General features: G+C 36.5%; 1 protein-coding gene across 1 annotated transcript in view; it reads left to right on the forward strand.

Moving 5' to 3' along the window:
• The window catches only part of MAN1A2 (mannosidase alpha class 1A member 2), a 157,520-nt gene that overhangs the window by 79,440 nt on the left and 59,046 nt on the right, over nt 1-19,034 (forward strand). Inside the window, exon 6 of the mRNA XM_069573818.1 lies at nt 16,504-16,598. Coding sequence (XP_069429919.1) covers nt 16,504-16,598 — 95 coding nt within the window. The remainder of the gene's footprint in view (nt 1-16,503; nt 16,599-19,034) is intronic.

Raw genomic sequence — 19,034 nt, forward strand, 5'->3', positions numbered from 1 at the left:
CGACTTCATTTCACTTCACTTTGGAAATTGAATGCAATTTATTTCTGTAAATTAAAAAAATAAAACACCCACAACTCTAAATTCTCCTTTTTGGAAGTCTTGGACTGAAATTCAGTTGGTTTGAAATAGAGACCATTATTTATGTTTTTAAGTACTCCTTGTTAAAGGTTGTATAATTAAGTATGTTTCAAGTACTCCTTGTTAAAGGTGATTTTTGGAAATGATGGTTCTGTACTTTGAGAAATTCTGACCCAGCTTTTAGAGTTTAGAGTTTCTCAAAGTACAGAACCATCATTTCCAAAAATCACCTTTAACAAGGAGTACTTGAAACATACTTAACAAGTACACCTCACTTTCATCAGTAAAATCATAGTAAGTTAATAGGATTTTTTTTGTCAGACTTATTGAAGTGTTACATAGACAGTAAAATTCACCCACTTTAGTGTATATTTATATGAATTTTGACAGTGCATACAGTCTAGTGAGTGCAAGTAAGATATAGAGGAATTTATCATCCCATGAAATTCCCTTTTACCATTATCACCAGCCGCTGGTAACAATTGATAGGTTTTCCATTCCTACAGGGGGGAATACTGGCTTCTTTCTGTAGTACAATGCATTTGAGATTTATTCATGTATTTAGTAGCCTTTTTTTTTTTTTTTTTTTTACTGCTGTATATGGTATTGCATTGTGTAACTGTAAGGTAGTTTATCCATTCACCAGTGGATTTGTTTTTAGTTTTGGAATTTATGAATAGAGCCGCTATAAATATTTGCATTAGGTTTCTGTGGGATCATAAATTTTTCTGTCTCTTGGGTAAATATCTAGAAGTGGGATTGCTGGATCAAATGGTTAGTAAACTTTGGAAGAACCCACCAGATTCTTTTTCCAACAATTGTCTTCTGTCATGACTAGTACTTGCCATTGAGAGTTTCTTTATTGTTTTTAGCTGTAGGTGTGTAGTAGTATCTCATTATGGTCTTATTTTCCTTTTTTCTAATGACAGATCATGTTCTTTTTTAATTGTTCAGTCTTTGGCCATTAAATTTTGTTTTATTATTTTTGAATGGTCAGAGTTTTTTTTGTGTTTTTTTTTTTTAATTTTATATTCTGTATATTCTGGATTTAGGACTTTATAACCTGTGTGTTTTCAAGTATTTTCTGTCTGTGGCTTTTCTGTGACTTAACAGTATCTTTTGAAGAACTGAAGTTGTCACATCTTGAATTAGTCCAGTTTATCAGTTTTATCTTTAATGGTTCATTTGATACTTTGTATTTGGTACAAAGTATTTGATACTTTGTTCAAGAAATGTTTGCCTAATTCAAGGTCACAAAAATTTTCTCTAATTTTCTTCTAAATACATTATAGTTTTACTTTATTATACTTTTAAATCTATAGTCCATTTTGAGTTAAATTTTACATGCTGTTGGGTAGAGATTGAGATTCATCTCTTTCCATATAGATATCCATTGCTAGAATTTGAAAATCCAGCCATTGTTGAAAAGACTAGCCTTTCTCTATTTAATTGACTTTGCACCTTTTTCGAAATTAACTGACTATATATGAAATCTATTGACCAAGTGTGGATGTACTTCTAGACTCTGCTCTGTTGATCTGTATGTCTGTCCTTTTGTCATTACCATTCTGTGTTCGTAATTATGAATTTATGGAATTGAAATCATGGTCTTTATGGTCTCATAATTAGGTTGTATGAATCCTACAACTTTGTTCCTTTTCAGCATTATTTTGGCTATTTTAGTTTTATTTTCTATATAAACTTTAGAATCAGTTTCCTGATTGCCACAAAATAATCTTGCTGGAATTTTGATTGGGATTATATTGAGTTTGTCAGTAAGTTTAAGGAAAATTGATATCTTCCAATGCATGAACGTAACATATCTCTACATTTATTTAGTTCTTTAATTTTGTTTGTTGGTGTGCCTAGATTTTATAGATCTTATATATATTTTGATGGGTTTATATTTCATGTTTCTTGATGCTGTTAAAAGTGGTACTTCATTTTTAAATTTTAATTGCTGATTGTACAATGTCAGTATATATAATTACAATTGATTTAAAACAGCTTTTAATAAAAGTTTAAGTTTGCAGCTGGCTCAGGACATTTTTTTCTTCTCTGGGTAACTTTTCTGATGCTATCATTTTTTTTTAAAGTGGTAAAATGTACGTAATATAATAAAACAGCATTCACATTGTTGTGCACTGTGCAGTTGATTTTTACATTGATCTTGTGGCCTGAGATTATCCTATATTTACTAGTTAATTCTAGTCACTTTTAAATGGATTTTTAATAGGTTCTTTGGGGCTTCCTTGGTGGCTCAGCAGTAAAGAATCTGATTGCCAATGCAGGAGACGTGGGTTTGCTCCCTGAGTAAGTGGCAACCCACTCCAGTATTCTTGCCTGGGAAATCCTGTGGACAGAGGAACCTACAGTCCATGGTGTCGCAAAGAGTTGGACAAAACTTAGTGATCTTTTCCTTCCTTCCTTTCAGTAGATTCTTTGGGAATTTCTTTTTAAAGAATCATGTCATCAGGGAACAGAGGTGTTTTATTTCTCTATATAGAAAACTGTTTTATTTGTGTAGTTCTTTTTTCTTTTCATTGCCTAGAACCTACACTAAATACAAAGCTAAATGGGAGTGAGGAGAGTGTATTCCTTGTCTGGTTCCTGATATGAGGGGAAGAGCATTTAGTTTTTCACCATTAAGCATAATGGGTTTTTTGGTAAATGCCCTTCATCATCTTGAAGAAATTCCCTGCCATTCCTTTTTGCTGAGATTTTAAAACTTATGAATAGGTATCGAATGTTGTCAAATGTTTTTGGCTTTTAATTAGATGATTATATGATGTTTCTTCTTTATTTGCTGATAATGTGAATTATACTAGTTGATTTTTGAAATCACCTTGCATTTTGTGGGAGAAATTCCATTTTGTCATGTTGTATTATCCTCTTTAAATATTGCTGGAATTGATTTGATGATGCATTGTTGAGAATTTTTTACGTATATGTTGGTATGAGATATTGATCTATAGTTTACATATCTTTTTGTGTATGTATGTGTTTCGTGTAAGAGTAATGGTGACGATGTGAAATGAGTTCAGGTGTTTCTTTCTACTGGAGAAGTTTGTGTATTGTTGTTGGTTAGTCTTTTAGTTTGTCTCTCAGTCTCTTAGTCTCATGGACTGTAGCCCACCAGGCTCCTTTGTCCAGGGTGGTTCCCAGGCGGGAATACTAGAGGGGGTTTCCATTTCCTGCTCCAGTGTTTGGTAGAACTTCCCAGTGAAACCAGGTGAGGTTGGAGTTTTTTGTTTTTTCCCACTAAGTTTTACAATGTGTGTATTCGATTTCTTCAGTAGATACAGTACTATTCATGTTTTTTCTTCTTAGGTGGCTTTTGTAAGTTTGTGTGGCTTTTGTTGTTTATTTCAGGGAATGTGTTTCCGCTAAATTGTGGACGTAATTTGTTATTACCCTTTTCATATCTGTAGGGTCTTTAGTAATGTTCCCTGTTTCATTTTCTCTTTGGTTGCCAGTCTGGCTACAAAGTGTATTAATATTATTTCAGGCTTCCCTGGTGGCTCAGGCAGTAAAGAATCTGCCTGCAATGCAGGAGACCAGGGTTCAGTCTCTGGGTTGGGAAGATCCCCTGGAAAAGGGAATGGCAACCCACTCCAGTATTCTTGCCTGGAAAATTTCATGGACAGAGGAGCCTGGTGGGCTACAGTCTATGGGGTTCTCATCTTCTCTTTGGCTGTCAGTCTGGCTACAAGTGTATTAATATTATTATTTCAGAGAATTAGTTTTTGTTTCATTGATTTTTCTCTACTTTTGTGTGTTCAGTTTTATTAATTTTTCTTATATCTTTACTTCTGCTTTCTTTGGGGTTAAGTTGCACCTTTTTCCCTATTCTCCCCACCGCCCCCCAGTTTCTTATGGTTGAAGCTTGTAAGATCATTAATCTGATACCTTTTTTTATTTTGTTTTTATCTTTTTACTGAAGTAGTGTTCACTTACAATATTCTGTTAGTTTCAAATGTACACATAGTAATACAACATTTTTATAGCATATACTTCATCAAAGTTATTTTAAGATATTGACTATGTTCCCTGTGCTATACATTAAATCCTTGTAACTTAATTTTTTCCTAATAGTCTATAAGCGTTAATAATCAAAGATTTGCTTCTCAGCCTTGCTTTAGTTGCAGCCTATGAATTTTGATATGTTTTTGTTTTCCTTTTATTTAAAATATTTTCTCATTTCTCTTCCTTATTATTGGTGAGTTATTTAGAAGTATATTGTTACATTTCCAGGTATTTGAGAATTTTCAACATATCTTTGTTATTGATTTCTAGTTTGTTTAATGGGCAATGAATAGAGAAAAAATCTATTGAGTTTGTTAAAGCTTGCTTCATGAGCCAAAATATGGTCTATCAAAAAAATATGTGCTTGAAAAGAAGTTTATTCTGTCGTGGTTGGGTTAAAACTTCAGTTAGGTCAAACTAGATAATTATGTTGCTCAGAACTTCTGTAAATTTACTAATTTTCTGTTTACTTGTTCTGTCGAATACTAAGTTGAGGAGTCTTGAAGTCTCTGACTAAAATTATGAATTTGTTTGTTTCTCATTCAGTCCTATCAGTTTTTACTTTATGTATTTTGGAGATCTGTTCTTAAGTGTGTACATATTTAGGATTGTTGTCTCCTTGGTGAATCTGGTTTTTTTATTGTTAGTTTTTATCCCTGTTCATATTCTCTCTATCTTTAGTTTGTCTGATTCTGTTATAGTTACTGTTTCTTTCAGGTAATGTCACGTGATATATCTTCTAACCTATGAGTGTGTTGGAGGCATTTTTCATCACTATTTTATCTTGATTTTTAAAATTATTATTTCTAATACTTCATTTGACCTTTACAGTTTTCATTTCTCTGCTAAAATTCCTCATTGTTTTTATGCATGTTTTCTACCTTATCTACTAGGTCTTTTAACATAGTAATTATAGTCATTTAAAATTATTTATGATTATTTCAACCTCATTGAGTCTGGGTTGTCAGTTGCTTTGTCTCTAGACAGTGGGTTAACTTTTCTACTTCATCATTTTACATTGAAAGCTGTGATCCATGTCTGTTCCAGGAGACAAACAATAAATCCTTGAGATCTGTTAATAATAAATAAAACATTAAATATAAGATTATTCTAATACTGGATAGATAATAAATCCCTATATCTCAAATAAGACAGAAAATTAACTATAATTTATAACATGCCAAAGTACCTTTATTATATTTAGGAAGAGTGTAACTAGAATAAAGAACATTTTGCATACATTCTATTAATATGTTCTTGTATAGTGAACCAAATGAGGGTTATATGCTATCCTAACAAAGTGTTCCTCTGTCCTATGATTTATTAATATTATAAATGTGAAACTTTATCATTTTATTTTCTCAGAACAAGACTTTATTTTAAATATTCACAAGTTTAAAAATCTTGATGATTTATTATGTTTACTTGATTCGCCTCAAATATATGACACTTCTTTAACAGTATTGTCTCTTCTCATTTTTTAATGGTTATCAAAGTGGCATCCTTTCCTGAGTAAGATAATAATGTAATTTATGTGGATAACAACGTCTGAAATCTGTCAGATAAAATAGAGAAATGGTTATGTAGAGTTTAATACATGTTTCACAGAGTATAAAAACAAACAGCATCAACAGCCAAATTTTTCTTTACTAAAACACAAATGTGTACTTTGTTGTCTGCAGGTAAGGTCATTTCTGAAAAAGTTCAGGGATATTTTCTAAGACACAAAGAGGTCCCTTTTTTTGCCCTTAAGTTCTAAATAAAAAAAGAGAAACATTAGAGTGTTAATTTTTCTTGGTTTAAATGTTAGCCATCATTGTCCTTACTGCACTAATTTTCATTTTATTTTTGCTTTAGAAGTTACTGCAGTTTCCATTCAAAATTTGACCTCTGCATTTTCTCTAGATGTGTTGGTAGTTGGACAAAACATTCCACCAAGCTTTGGTATCCCATTTTAAATACACTCTCCAACATTTCCGCTTATATGTGTGACTTCATCTACATGTTTGTATACATTCTTACATGTTCAAAGTCACAGTAGTAATACCAATTCAAAATTGATTACCGTTACGATTACCGGTTTGATCAGAAGATAGAGTTTACCATATGATCATCCAGTAGATGCAGAAAAAGCAGTTGGTGAAATTCAGCATCCATTCATGACAGAAACTCTCACCAGAATGAGCATAGAGGGAGCATACCTCAACATAATAAAAGCCATTTATGGCAGATCTGCAGGCAACATAGTACTCAGTGAAAAAAACTGTAAGTTTTCCTACTAAATTCTGACACAAGACATGGATGCCCAGTCTTACCACCTCTGTTCCACATTGTATTGCAAGTCCTAGCTATAGCAGTCAGACAAGAAAAAGAAATAAAAGTTGTCTAAATTGGATGGGAAGAAGTAGTAAAATTGTCATTATATGCAGATGGCATGATACTCTATATAGAGAACCTTAAAGTATCCACACAAAGACTATTGGAACTAATAAATGAACTCAGCAAGGTATCAGGATACATGATTAATGTAAAGAAATCTGTTGCATTTCTTCACACTAACAGTGAAATATCAGAAAGTTAAAAATCCTGTTTAAAATCTTGTCAGAAGACAGAGTTTAGAGCTACCAGAAATTTAGGCATAAAATCCAGGACAGAAGAGAGCCACAGAGAAGCCCCAAATTCTGCATGCACTAAACTGTGTGTTTAGACCACATTGTTTTATTTCCCTATGTGGTTTTAGAGCTATACCTTAATTTTTTGCCTGAAAAAGACTTTAACCTTCCACATTCTCTGCCTGGTAAAGCACTTAAAAAAGCTTGTGAGCTTAAACTTACAAATTTGTTTATGTTAAACAGTTCTATTGAAGTTAATTTATATACAATAAAATGCATCCAGTTTAAAAGTATAGTATATAATTATATTTAAATTTTGACAAATGTCTGATATACTTTTGGAGGGAATACAAATGATACAAACTTTTTGAAAAATAATTAAGCTTCTGTTAAATAAACATTTAAAATTCTGTGTCCCAATAATGCACTTTAAGAATCTTATTATCTGAAAGTAACAACATGGATACATAAGGTGGACTCAGAAGCATTCTTTCACAGCATTAATGTTCCTTACAAATTGCTCCAGTAAAAATAACTAGGAGATTTTATATAATGGATGATGAATACATAAAAGTTTTTTCTATAAATAAATGTTTTGGAAATCTTCATTTAAATGTTGAAACTCGTAAACATTTTCATCATCTTATTAGTCAAGAGTTGTAGTTGCAGAAAACAATGTATTTTATCTAGTGATTTATTAGAAGGTACTGACCAGCTAACAGAATCTTTGGGAGGATCACAAAATCATCTACTTATAGCCTGAAAACATGCAGCCAGGAGAAATGCTCAAACATCAGTTCAGTTCAGTTCAGTTGCTCAGTCATGTCCAACTCTTTGTGACCCCATGGACTGTAGCACACCAGGCCTCACAGTCCATCACCAACTCCTGGAGTTTAGTCAAGCTCATGTCCATTGAGTCTGTGATGCCATCTAACCATTTTCATCCTCTGTCGTCCCGTTCTCCTCCCACCTTCAATCTTTCCCAAATCGGGGTCTTTTCTAACGAGTCAGTTCTTCACATCAAGTGGACAAAATATTGGAGTTTCAGCTTCAGCATCAGTCCTTCCAATGAATATTCAGGACTGATTTCTGTTAGGATGGACTGGTTGGATCTCCTTGCAGTCCAAGGGACTCTCAAGAGTCTTCTCCAACACCACAGTTCAAAAGCATAAACTCTTTGGTGCTCAGCTTTCTTTATAGTCCAACTCTCACATCCATACGTGACTACTGGAAAAACCATAGCTTTGACTAGACAGACATTTGTTGGCAAAGTTATGTCTCTGCTTTTAATATGCTGTCTAGGTTGGGCTTTTTCAAAGGAGCAAGCGTTTCTTAATTTCATGGCTATAGTCACCATCTGCAGTGACTTTGGAGCCCTTGAAAATACTATTGCTATTTCCACTGTTTCTGCATCTATTTGCCATAGAGTGGTGGGACCAGATGCCATGATCTTCATTTTCTGAATGTTGGGTTTTAAGCGAACTTTTTCACTCTCCTCTTTGACTTTGATCAAGAGGCTTTTTAATTCTTCTTCGCTTTCTGCCATAAGGGTGGTGTCATCTGCATATCTGAGATTGATATTTCTCCCGGCAATCTTGATTCCAGCTTGTGCTTCATCCACCCCAGCATTTCTCATGATGTACTCTGCATAGAGGTTAAATAAGCAGGGTGACAGTACACAGCCTTGATGTACTCCTTATGCTATTTGGAACCAGTCTGTTGTTCCATGTCCAGTTCTAATTGTTGCTTCCTGATCCGCATACAGATTTCTCAGGAGGCAGGTCAGGTGGTTTGGTATTCTCAACTCTAAGAATTTTCCAGTTTATGGTGATCCACACAGTCAAAGGCTTTGGCATAGTCAATAAAGCAGAAGTAGATATTTTTTTGAAATTCTCTTGCTCTTTTGATAGTCCAGCGGATGCTGGCAATTTGATTTCTGGTTTCTCTGCCTTTTCTCAAACCAGATTGAACATCTGAAAGTTCACAGTTCATGTAACTGTTGAAGCCTGGCTTGAAGAATTTTGAGCATTACTTTACTAACATGTGGTTAAAGCATCTGCCTGGAATGCGGGTGACCTGGGTTTGATCCCTGGGTCGGGAAGATCCCCTGGAGAAGGAAATGGCAACCCACTCCAGTATTCTTGCCTGAAGAATCCCATGGAGGGAGGAGCCTGGTAGGCTACAGTCCATGGGGTCGCAAAGAGTCGGACATGACTGAGGGACTTCACTTTCACTTTCTTTCACTTTACTAACATGTGAGATTTCTTCTGAGGGATTCCTGCCCACAGTAGTAGATATGATGGTCATCTGAGTTAAACTCACCCATTCCAGTCCATTTTAGTTTGCTGATTCCTAGAATATTGACATTCACTCTTGCCATCTCTGTTTGACCACTTCCAATTTGCCTTGATTCATGGACCTGACATTCCAGGTTCCTATGCAATATTGTTCTTTACAGCATAGGACTTTGTTTCTATCACCAGTCACATCAACAGGTGAGTATTGTTTTTGCTTTGGCTCCATCCCTTCATTCTTTCTGGAGTTATTTCTCCACTGATCTCCAGTAGCATATTGGGCACCTACTGACCTGAGGAGTTCCTCATTCAGTATCCTATTATTTTGCCTTTTCATACTGTTCATGGGGTTCTCAAGGCAAGAATACTGAAGTGGTTTGCCATTCCCTTCTCCAGTGGACCACATTCTGTCACATTCCAAAATGCAGTACTTGGATGCAATCTCAAAAACGACAGAATGATCTCTGTTCGTTTCCAAGGCAGACCATTCAGTATCACCATAATCCAAGTCTATGGCCCAGCCAGTAATGGTGAAGAAGCTGAAGTTGAATGGTTCTATGAAGACCTACAAGACCTTGTAGAACTAACACCCAAAAAAGATGTCCTTTTCATTATAGGGGACTGGAATGCAAAAGTAGGAAGTCAGGAAACACCTGGAGTAACAGGCAAATTTGGCCTTGGAATGTGGAATGAAGCAGGGCAAAGACCAATAGAGTTTTGCCAAGAAAATGCACTGGTCATAGCAAACACCCTCTTCCAACAACACAAGAGAAGACTCTACACATGGACATCACCAGATGGTCAACACCGAAATCAGATTGATTTTATTCTTTGCAGCCAAAGATAGAGAAGCTCTATACAGGCAGCAAAAACAAGACCAGGAGCTGACTGTGGCTCAGATCATGAACTCCTTACTGCCAAATTCAGACTGAAATTGAAGAAAGTAGGGAAAACTGCTAGACCATTCAGATATGACCTAAATCAAATCCCTTATGATTATACAGTGGAAGTGAGAAATAGATTTAAGGGCCTAGATCTGATAGATAGAGTGCCTAATGAACTACAGAATGAGGTTCATGACATTGTACAGGAGACAGGGATCAAGACCATCTCCACTGAATAGAAATGCAAAAAAGCAAAATCGCTGTCTGAGGAGAACTTACAAATATCTGTGAAAAGAAGAGAAGTGAAAAGCAAAGGAGAAAAGGAAAGATATAAGCATCTGAATGCAGAGTTCCAAAGAGCAGCAAGAAGAGATAAGAAAGCCTTCTTCAGCAATCAGTGCAAAGAAATCAAGAAAAACGACAGAATGGGAAAGACTAGAGATCTCTTCAGTTAAATTAGAGACACCAAGGGAACATTTCATGCAAAGATGGGCTTGATAAAGGACAGAAATGGTATGGACCTAACAGAAGCGGAAGATATTAAGAAGAGGTGGCAAGAATACACAGAAGAACTGTACAAAAAAGATCTTCACGACCCGGATAGTCACGATGGTGTGATCAGTCATCAGGAGCCAGACATCCTGGAATGTGAAGTCAAGTGGGCCTTAGAAAGCATCACTATGAACAAAGCTAGTGGAGGTGATGGAATTCCAGTTGAGCTATTTCAAATCCTGAAAGATGATGCTGTGAAAGTGCTGCACTCAATATGCCAGCAAATTTGGAAAACTCAGCAGTGGCCACAGGACTGGAAAAGGTCAGTTTTCATTCCAATCCCAGAGAAAGGCAATGCCAAAGAATGCTCAAACTACCACACAATTGCACTCATCTCACATGCTAGTAAAGTAATGCTCAAAATTCTCCAAGCCAGGCTTCAACAATATGTGAACCGTGAACTTCCAGATGTTCAAGCTGGTTCTAGAAAAGGCAGAGGAACCAGAGATCAAATTGCCAATATCCGCTGGATCATGGAAAAAGCAAGAGAGTTCCAGAAAAACATCTATTTCTGCTTTATTGACTATGCCAAAGCCTTTGACTGTGTGGATCACAACAAACTGTGGAAAATTCTTTAAGAGATGGGAATACCAGACCACCTGACCTGCCTCTTGAGAAATCTGTATGCAGGCCAGGAAGCAACAGTTAGAACTGGACATGAAACAACAGACTGGTTCCAAATAGGAAAAGGAGTACGTCAAGACTGTATATTGTTACCCTGTTTATTTAACTTCTATGCAGAGTACATCATGAGAAATGCCTGACTGGAAGAAACACAAGCTGGAATCAAGATTGCCGGGAGAAATATCAATGACCTCAGATATACAGATGACACCACCCTTATGGCAGAAAGTGAAGAGGAACTCAAAAGCCTCTTGATGAAAGTGAAAGAGGAGAGTGAAAAAGTTGGCTTAAAGCTCAACATTCAGAAAACGAAGATCATGGCATCCGGTCCCATCACTTCATGGGAAATAGATGGGGAGACAGTGGAAACAGTGTCAGACTTTATTTTTGGGGGCTCCAAAATCACTGCAGATGGTGACTGCAGCCATGAAATTAAGACGCTTACTCCTTGCAAGAAAAGTTATGATAAACCTATATAGCATATTGAAAAGCAGAGACATTACTTTGCCGACTGAGGTCCATCTAGTCAAGGCTATGGTTTTTTCAGTGGTCATGTATGGATGTGAGAGTTGGACTGTGAAGAAGGCTGAGCGCCGAAGAAGTGATGCTTTTGAACTGTGGTGTTGGAGAAGACTCTTGAGAGTCCCCTGGACTGCAAGGAGATCCAACCAGTCCATTCTGAAGGAGATCGGCCCTGGGATTTCTTTGGAAGGAATGATGCTAAAGCTGAAACTCCAGTGCTGTGGCCACCTCATGCAAAGAGTTGACTCATTGGAAAAGACTCTGATGCTGGGAGGGATTGGAGGCAGGAGGAGAAGGGGACGACAGAGGATGAGATGGCTGGATGGCTGGATGGCATCACTGACTCGATGGACGTGAATCTGAGTGAACTCCAGGAGTTGGTGATGGAGAGGAAGGCCTGGTGTGCTGCAGTTCATGGCGTCACATAGATTCTGACATGACTGCGCGACTGAACTGAACTGAACATGTGAGATGAGTGCAGTTGTGTGGTGTTTTGAGCATTCTTTGGCATTGCCTCGTAGTTTGCCCCCAGGTAAATAACAGGGAAGGAACACAGACCCACCCATCAACAGAAAATTGGATTAAAGTTTTCCTGAGCATGGCCCTGCCCACCAGAACAAGACCCAATTTTCCCCTCAGTCTCTCCCATCAGGAAGCTTCCTTAAGCCTCTTATCCTTCTCCATCAGAGGGCAGACAGATTGAAAACCAGTCACAGAAAACTAACCAATCTGATCACATGGACCACAGCATTGTCTATCTCAGTGAAACTATGAGCCATGCCTTGTAGGGCCACCTAAGACAGATGGGTCATGGTGGAGAGTTCTGACAAAATGTGGTCCACTGGAGAAAGGAATGGCAAACCACTTCAGTATTCTTGCCTTGAGAACCCCATGAACAGTATGAAAAGGAAGTAACAGAGAACACTGAAAGATGAACTCACCAGGTCAGTTCAGTTCAGTTGCTCAGTCGTGTCCGACTCTTTGCGCCCCCATGAATCACAGCACTCCAGGCCTCCCTGTCCATCACCAACTCCCAGAGTTCACTCAGACTCACGTCCATCGAGTCAGTGATGCCATCCAGCCATTTCATCCTCTGTCGTCCCCTTCTCCTCCTGCCCCCAGTCCCTCCCAGCATCAGTCTTTTCCAATGAGTCAACTCTTCTCATGAGGTGGCCAAAATACCTAAGTTTCAGCTTTAGCATCATTCCTTCCAGAGTCAGTAGGTGCCCAATATGCTACTGAAGATCAGTGGAGAAATAACTCCACAAAGAATGAAGAGATGGAGCCAAAGCAAAAATAGCACCCACTTGTGGATGTGAATGGTGTTGAAAGTAAAGTCCGATGCTGTGAAGAGCAATATTGCATAGGAACCTGGAATGTTAGGTCCATGAATCAAGACAAATTAAAAGTAGTCAAACATGAGATGGCAAGAGTGAACATCGACATTTTAGGAATCAACGAACTAAAATGGACTAGAATGAATGAATTTAACTTAGATGACCATTATATCTATTACTGTGGGCAAGAATCCCTTAGAGGAAATGCAGTAGCCATCATAGTCAACAAAAGAGTCTGAAATGCAGTACTTGGATGCTTAAGCATATCTTGTGGCTTTTATGGTATGATCCAGACCCATTCCCTCCGTTGCCCACATGTTATCTTTGAAACTTGGGACTAGTCATTAGAACTTCTGTCAGAGCTACCATATCAGAATCAGGCATCTGTGCATGAAAGACCACTGCTTCAAGTTGTTTACTTCTTCCATCCAGATATTGCTTATTTACGTATACTTACCAATGCCTAGGCCTTATCTTGAAGTTTAGGTGGGGTGAAATCTGGGAAATGTTATGTATAGTTTTCCATCCTCTGCAGTGTATGAATTTTGCCTGAAAAGATATTTGAGTGAGTGTTGAATATTACTCCTTGGAAGGAAAGTTATGACCAACCTAGATACTTTGCCAACAAAGGTCCGTCTAGTCAAGGCTGTGGTTTTTCCAGTGGTCATGTATGGATGTGAGAGTTGGACTGTGAAGAAAGCTGAGTGCCAAAGAATTGATGCTTTTGAGTTGTGGTGTTGGAGAAAACTCTTGAGAGTCCCTTGGACTGCAAGGAGATCCACCGAGTCCATCCTAAAGGAGATCAGTCCTGAGTGTTCATTGGAAGGACTGATGCTGAGGCTGAAACTCCAATACTTTGGCCACCTCATGTGAAAAGTTGACTCATTAGAAAAGGCTCTGATGCTGGGAGGGATTGGGGGCAGGAGGAGAAGGGGACGACAGAGGATGAGATGGCTGGATGGCATCACCGACTCGATGGACATGAGTTTGAGTGAACTCCGGGAGTTGGTGATGGACAGAGAGGCCTGGCATGCTGCGATTCATGGGGTCACAGAGTCGGACACGACTGAGCGACTGAACTGAACTGAACTGAATATTACCACATCATATTAAAATAAATGAAAATAAAATTGACAGTGAAGTAGTCTTTTTCAACTCTCAGGTTAGCAGCAGTCAAAAGTTTGACAACTCTTATGTTCACAAAAATACAGAGAAACAGCAGGTCATAAATTCTGATAGAAATGGAAATATGTGAAATATGTGAACAAGTTGGCATTAATTATCGAAATTACAAATGAATGTATCCATGGCTTCAGTAATTCCACTCTTATAATTTATCTTATAGAGGTATATAGTTTTGGAAACATATGTCTATGAATAGAAGCCTGATTAAGTAAATTACAGTATTATCTATCCAAGGATAAATTCGATAGCCACTAGAGAGAAAGAGGTGGAATGATATGGAAAGATCTCCAATATACAATAAGTGAAAGAAGCAAGTTAAGAATAGTGTATATGATATTCTTTGTTTGAGAGAGAGAGAAACAGAGGCAGAGGACTGTGTGTGTGAAAACTGTAATAGAATTTCTATTCTGAGAAATGGAAAATGAGGATTTGGTGTGACATGCTAGGAGTCATGTATACCTTGGAACTGATTTTAGCATAGAATATTTACTAGATACTTAAGAAATTAATATCTATTTGCATTGTAGAAGGAATTGTGTGATCAAGAGTTAGGACTAGAAAAGAGACTTACCTTTTACTTTGATACATTTTAGATTTGTATTATTCTCTTGCATTGCATACTAGCTAATTTGTTTTAAATTAGCTGTTGCTGTTGTCTGCCAAAATGGTGTCAATATAGGAACTGTAAGGCTGTGGTGTATTTATCATTAAAGATTTTGTATTAAGCCTTCTAGGTAAGGAATTTTTTTTCCTCAGTGACATTGGGATGGTGCTTTCATTGAGTTGTGTATTATTATTATTGGTACTATGTAAGTTAACTGACATAGGTAATTGAAAATTAGAAAATATGTTACTATGTTACTAATTACTTCTTGAAGTAAAATAAGAATACTTTCTGTTTAGAAAAAAGCTTATGTTTGTAAGTTATTTTACTGTTTGGAAAATTAGTTTTACATGTAAAAGATATGATCAGCAAACACATGTCATTAGTGTTATTAGTTCTTAGTTAAGAACTTGGTCCCTTTGCCCCACTGCTAAAGTGTGAGATAAAAAAGAAGTGCTATTCAATAATAGCGTAATGTCTCTTTGTGCATGTTAGTCACTTAGTCGTGTCCGACTCTGCGACCCCATAGACTGTAGCCTGCCAGGTTTCTCTGTGGAATTTTCCAGGCAAAATATTGGAGTGGGTAGCCATTCCCTTCTCCAGGGGATCTTCTGAAACCCAGGGATCCAACCAGGATGTCTCTCATTGCAGGCAGTTTCTTCACCATCTGAGCCACAAGGGAAACCCTCAGTTTCTCTTTACTAACTTATAACTGTTAGTAGTATTTATGTAGGTATTCAAGGAAGTGGTAAATTGTGGATGTATAAGAATATCTAGTTTGAAATTCTGCTAAAAATGTCTTATCATTTAAGAAACTTTTCAAAATATATTAATGTCATATTGCTTTGTATACTTGCACATACTCCTCTCTAGTTTATACCCCCAGTAATGTAGGTGTGTTTTAATATCATCTCAACTTAGGAATTTGATCTAGACCATGCTTTCAACTACTTACTTATTTGAAAAATCCAATAATATTTTATCAACAGTACTTGGCCACAGTGAAAAGATGGAGCCTTGCGTGTTGGATGATTTTGAGAGGGTAGCCTTGAGGCGTGTAGAAGAATATGCCGCTTTTCTTAGCAGGGTGTTTTGAGTCTCTAAGTCAGTAATCTCTAAAATGAGATACATGTTAAGAATATTAGAAATTATACTATAAATGTATTGGTAATAGTACCTTGATTTTAAAAGTTTGAGAACCATTGATATTTCGGCAGCTTATATTGTTTTGTATACCAAAAAAAGCAGTAATTGGGACCAAGAGGTGAAGCATTTATAACTCATAAAATAAGCTTGGAATGTGAACATAAATATTTTCTTTTCATTTAATAATTATGGGTGAACCTTGATGGATAATGTCAAGATATAAATGTGTAAGATTGAAACATGATTATAGTAATTCAAGGGCATTTATGAAATTCAATTGCATCTCTTTCTTTTGTTTTCATATTTGTTCTGAGCTTGATACCATGGATGAATTTCATAGCCTAGTGTTTTCTCTCAGATTTTTTGCCAGCTGAAAATACAGATATTAACACCAAAACCAGTCCTTCCTTTTCAATTAATTATAGTTTCAGGCCATTTCACTTTCAGCTTTTTCTTCACTATCCATCCACTTTACAACAATTTTCTCTGATTGCTGGATATTCCATGGTACCAAGAGATGCCATTTTTCCCTCAGTACTTTCATATATTCAGTATATTGTGGTATGCATTGTAGAAGAGATCAGGAAATTTTGACAGCAGTAATTTCATAATTTATGAATGTTTTTGTTTTTGTCTCAGATATTCAAGATTAAAGCAGTCCAGTTGGCTGAGAAACTCCTTCCTGCCTTTAACACACCTACGGGAATTCCTTGGGCAATGGTGAATCTGAAAAGGTAAATTCTATTTTTATATGGTTATTCTTGTTCTAAATATATTAGATTAACTGATTTTTTTGAGCCTTCACCATCCTTTTTAAGACTTAAAACTGTTTTTCTCTGTATGTATACAGAAGCATATTTCTTTAAAGCATTGCCTGATTTTTAAAATACATTCTTTGCTTTGAAACAGTAAAACTATTATTTCACTTCTACTGCTTGTTTCTGTAAGTCTAGATTTCTCTCCCACACCTTTATTGTTAACAATATAGTTGTTTCTTTAAGATTGCTTATTTATGTCTACTTAGTGCTGGAATGGATTCAAAGTGCTTTCCCTCTCTTCCTTTTTTGTATACTACTTATTTTTTTTCTAAGTCAGAATAGAACCCAACATACCTTAAAATCAGGGCTTCCTGTTGCTGAATGTCTTACTAATGATAAGGGAAGACATAGCTCATGACATTGACTGTAGGGTCCTTTTTATGATATCCAAATTATTGAAGTTCAAAGTGAAGCATGATTCTCTGACAGCTTTATTTGGGAAAATGAATCTATTTTAGTCATTTTTTTTTTAATGGAGAACTTGATGAAGTTTTGATTTTCATCAAGAAATCATTATTTTATATCATGAAATCTAACTTTACTGTTCTTTGCTGTCATACACTATATATAATGTAAACTAACTCTTTGTGAGGAAAAAGCTAGCTAGAGTTCCATACCAGCCTCCACAAAAGGATATGGCCAAAGGTGTTAAGCACATACCTGTTCTCTTTTGTTCTTAGTTTCATTCCAGATTTTCTGGTGTTTCCTTCAGTAGCATTGTCAGTCATATAACTTTCTTATATGATTAGAATTTTAATTAAATTACAGTTTAACTTTGAGATGAAGAAATATGCAGGATATTATTATTATCTAGATAAACAGTAACCAAAAGTCCAGCATTGCAAGACTTCAAATTTAGATTGAGAAAAAATAGTAGAAGAGTTTTCAAGGACCATGTCTTGAACATAAGCTTAATTTTCATACTGTATCTTTATATATTCATACAAAATACATATTTTACTTGAGTTTATAGAACATAGATGTATTTACCTATTTTTAAAGGTTTTTGCTTTTGTGTTTTGATTGAATTATACGTATCTCTCACGTAGACTTTATTCCAGTCTTGATGTCTGAAATCCAACCTATGTTAATAATCTAGCATTATTTATCTCTTGCAATATGATTAGCACACAGAAGCACATATATACATACATACGTACTGGTGGAGCTTTTAAAATTTTATATGATTTGTTTGGATACTTGTTTTTTTTTCTTATTCTTATTTTCTTTCTACTTCTTATTTTTCTCACTCAGTAAAATCTCATGGAAATACTCATCCAGGTCATGCCACAGAGCTTTAAATCAAACTTTGTGATAACTACAGAGTAGAAGATAGGATATACTGTAAATACATAGGTTATACCATGATTTATTTAATTATTCCATATCAGTGGTATTTGTTTATTTCCATTATTTTGCTACCATAAAAGTTACAGTAGCGTCCTGTTATATATTTCCTTCCCTTGTAGCTCACTCAATAAAAGATCTGCCTGCAGTGCAGGAGACCCCGGGTTTGATCCCTCGGTCGGAAAGATGCCCTGGAGAAGGAAATGGCAACCCACTCCGGTATTCTTGCCTGGAGAATCCCATGGACAGAAGAGTCTGGCAGGCTATAGTCCATGGGGTCACAGAGTCGGACACGACTTAGTGACTAAACCACCACCATATATGTCCTCGTAGAGTGAGGAGGTTTTTCTGAAAATGATTCTTAAGAATATGATTGCTATATCAAAAGGCATATGTCTTTTTTTTTTTTTCTTTTTTTGTAGGATAGATTTCCCAAGTGTGGAATTGCTGGATCAAAGGCTATATGTATTTTTGAGTTTAGTAGTTACTCCCCACATATTTTCCAAAAGGCTGTAATTCATCATATTTCCACCAGCAGTATGTGAGAGTACCAAAATGTCTATATGTTCTGTTTAATTTTCAAGAGAATAATGGCTATGAAATGTTACTATTGTTATTTTCATTCGTATTTTCTGCTTAGTGAGTTCAAGCACCTTTTCATAAATTTATTGGACATCTAGATATTTTTTTGTGAATTGTCTATTCCTAAGTGTTGATTGTGGAGAAGGCAATGGCAACCCACTCCAGTACTCTTGCCTGGAAAATCCCATGGACGGAGGAGCCTGGTAGGCTGCAGTCCATGGGGTCGCTAAGAGTCAGACATGACTGAGCGACTTCATTTTCACTTTTCACTTTCCTCTTTCATGCATTGGAGAAGGAAATGGCAACCCACTCCAGTGTTCTTGCCTGGAGAATCCCAAGGACGGGGGAGCCTGGTGGGCTGCCGTCTATGGGGTCGCACAGAGTCGGACATGACTGAAGCAACTTAGCAGCAGCAGCAAGTGT

This window comes from Ovis canadensis, chromosome 1 (genome assembly GCF_042477335.2).
Source record: "Ovis canadensis isolate MfBH-ARS-UI-01 breed Bighorn chromosome 1, ARS-UI_OviCan_v2, whole genome shotgun sequence".
NCBI lineage: Eukaryota > Metazoa > Chordata > Mammalia > Artiodactyla > Bovidae > Ovis > Ovis canadensis.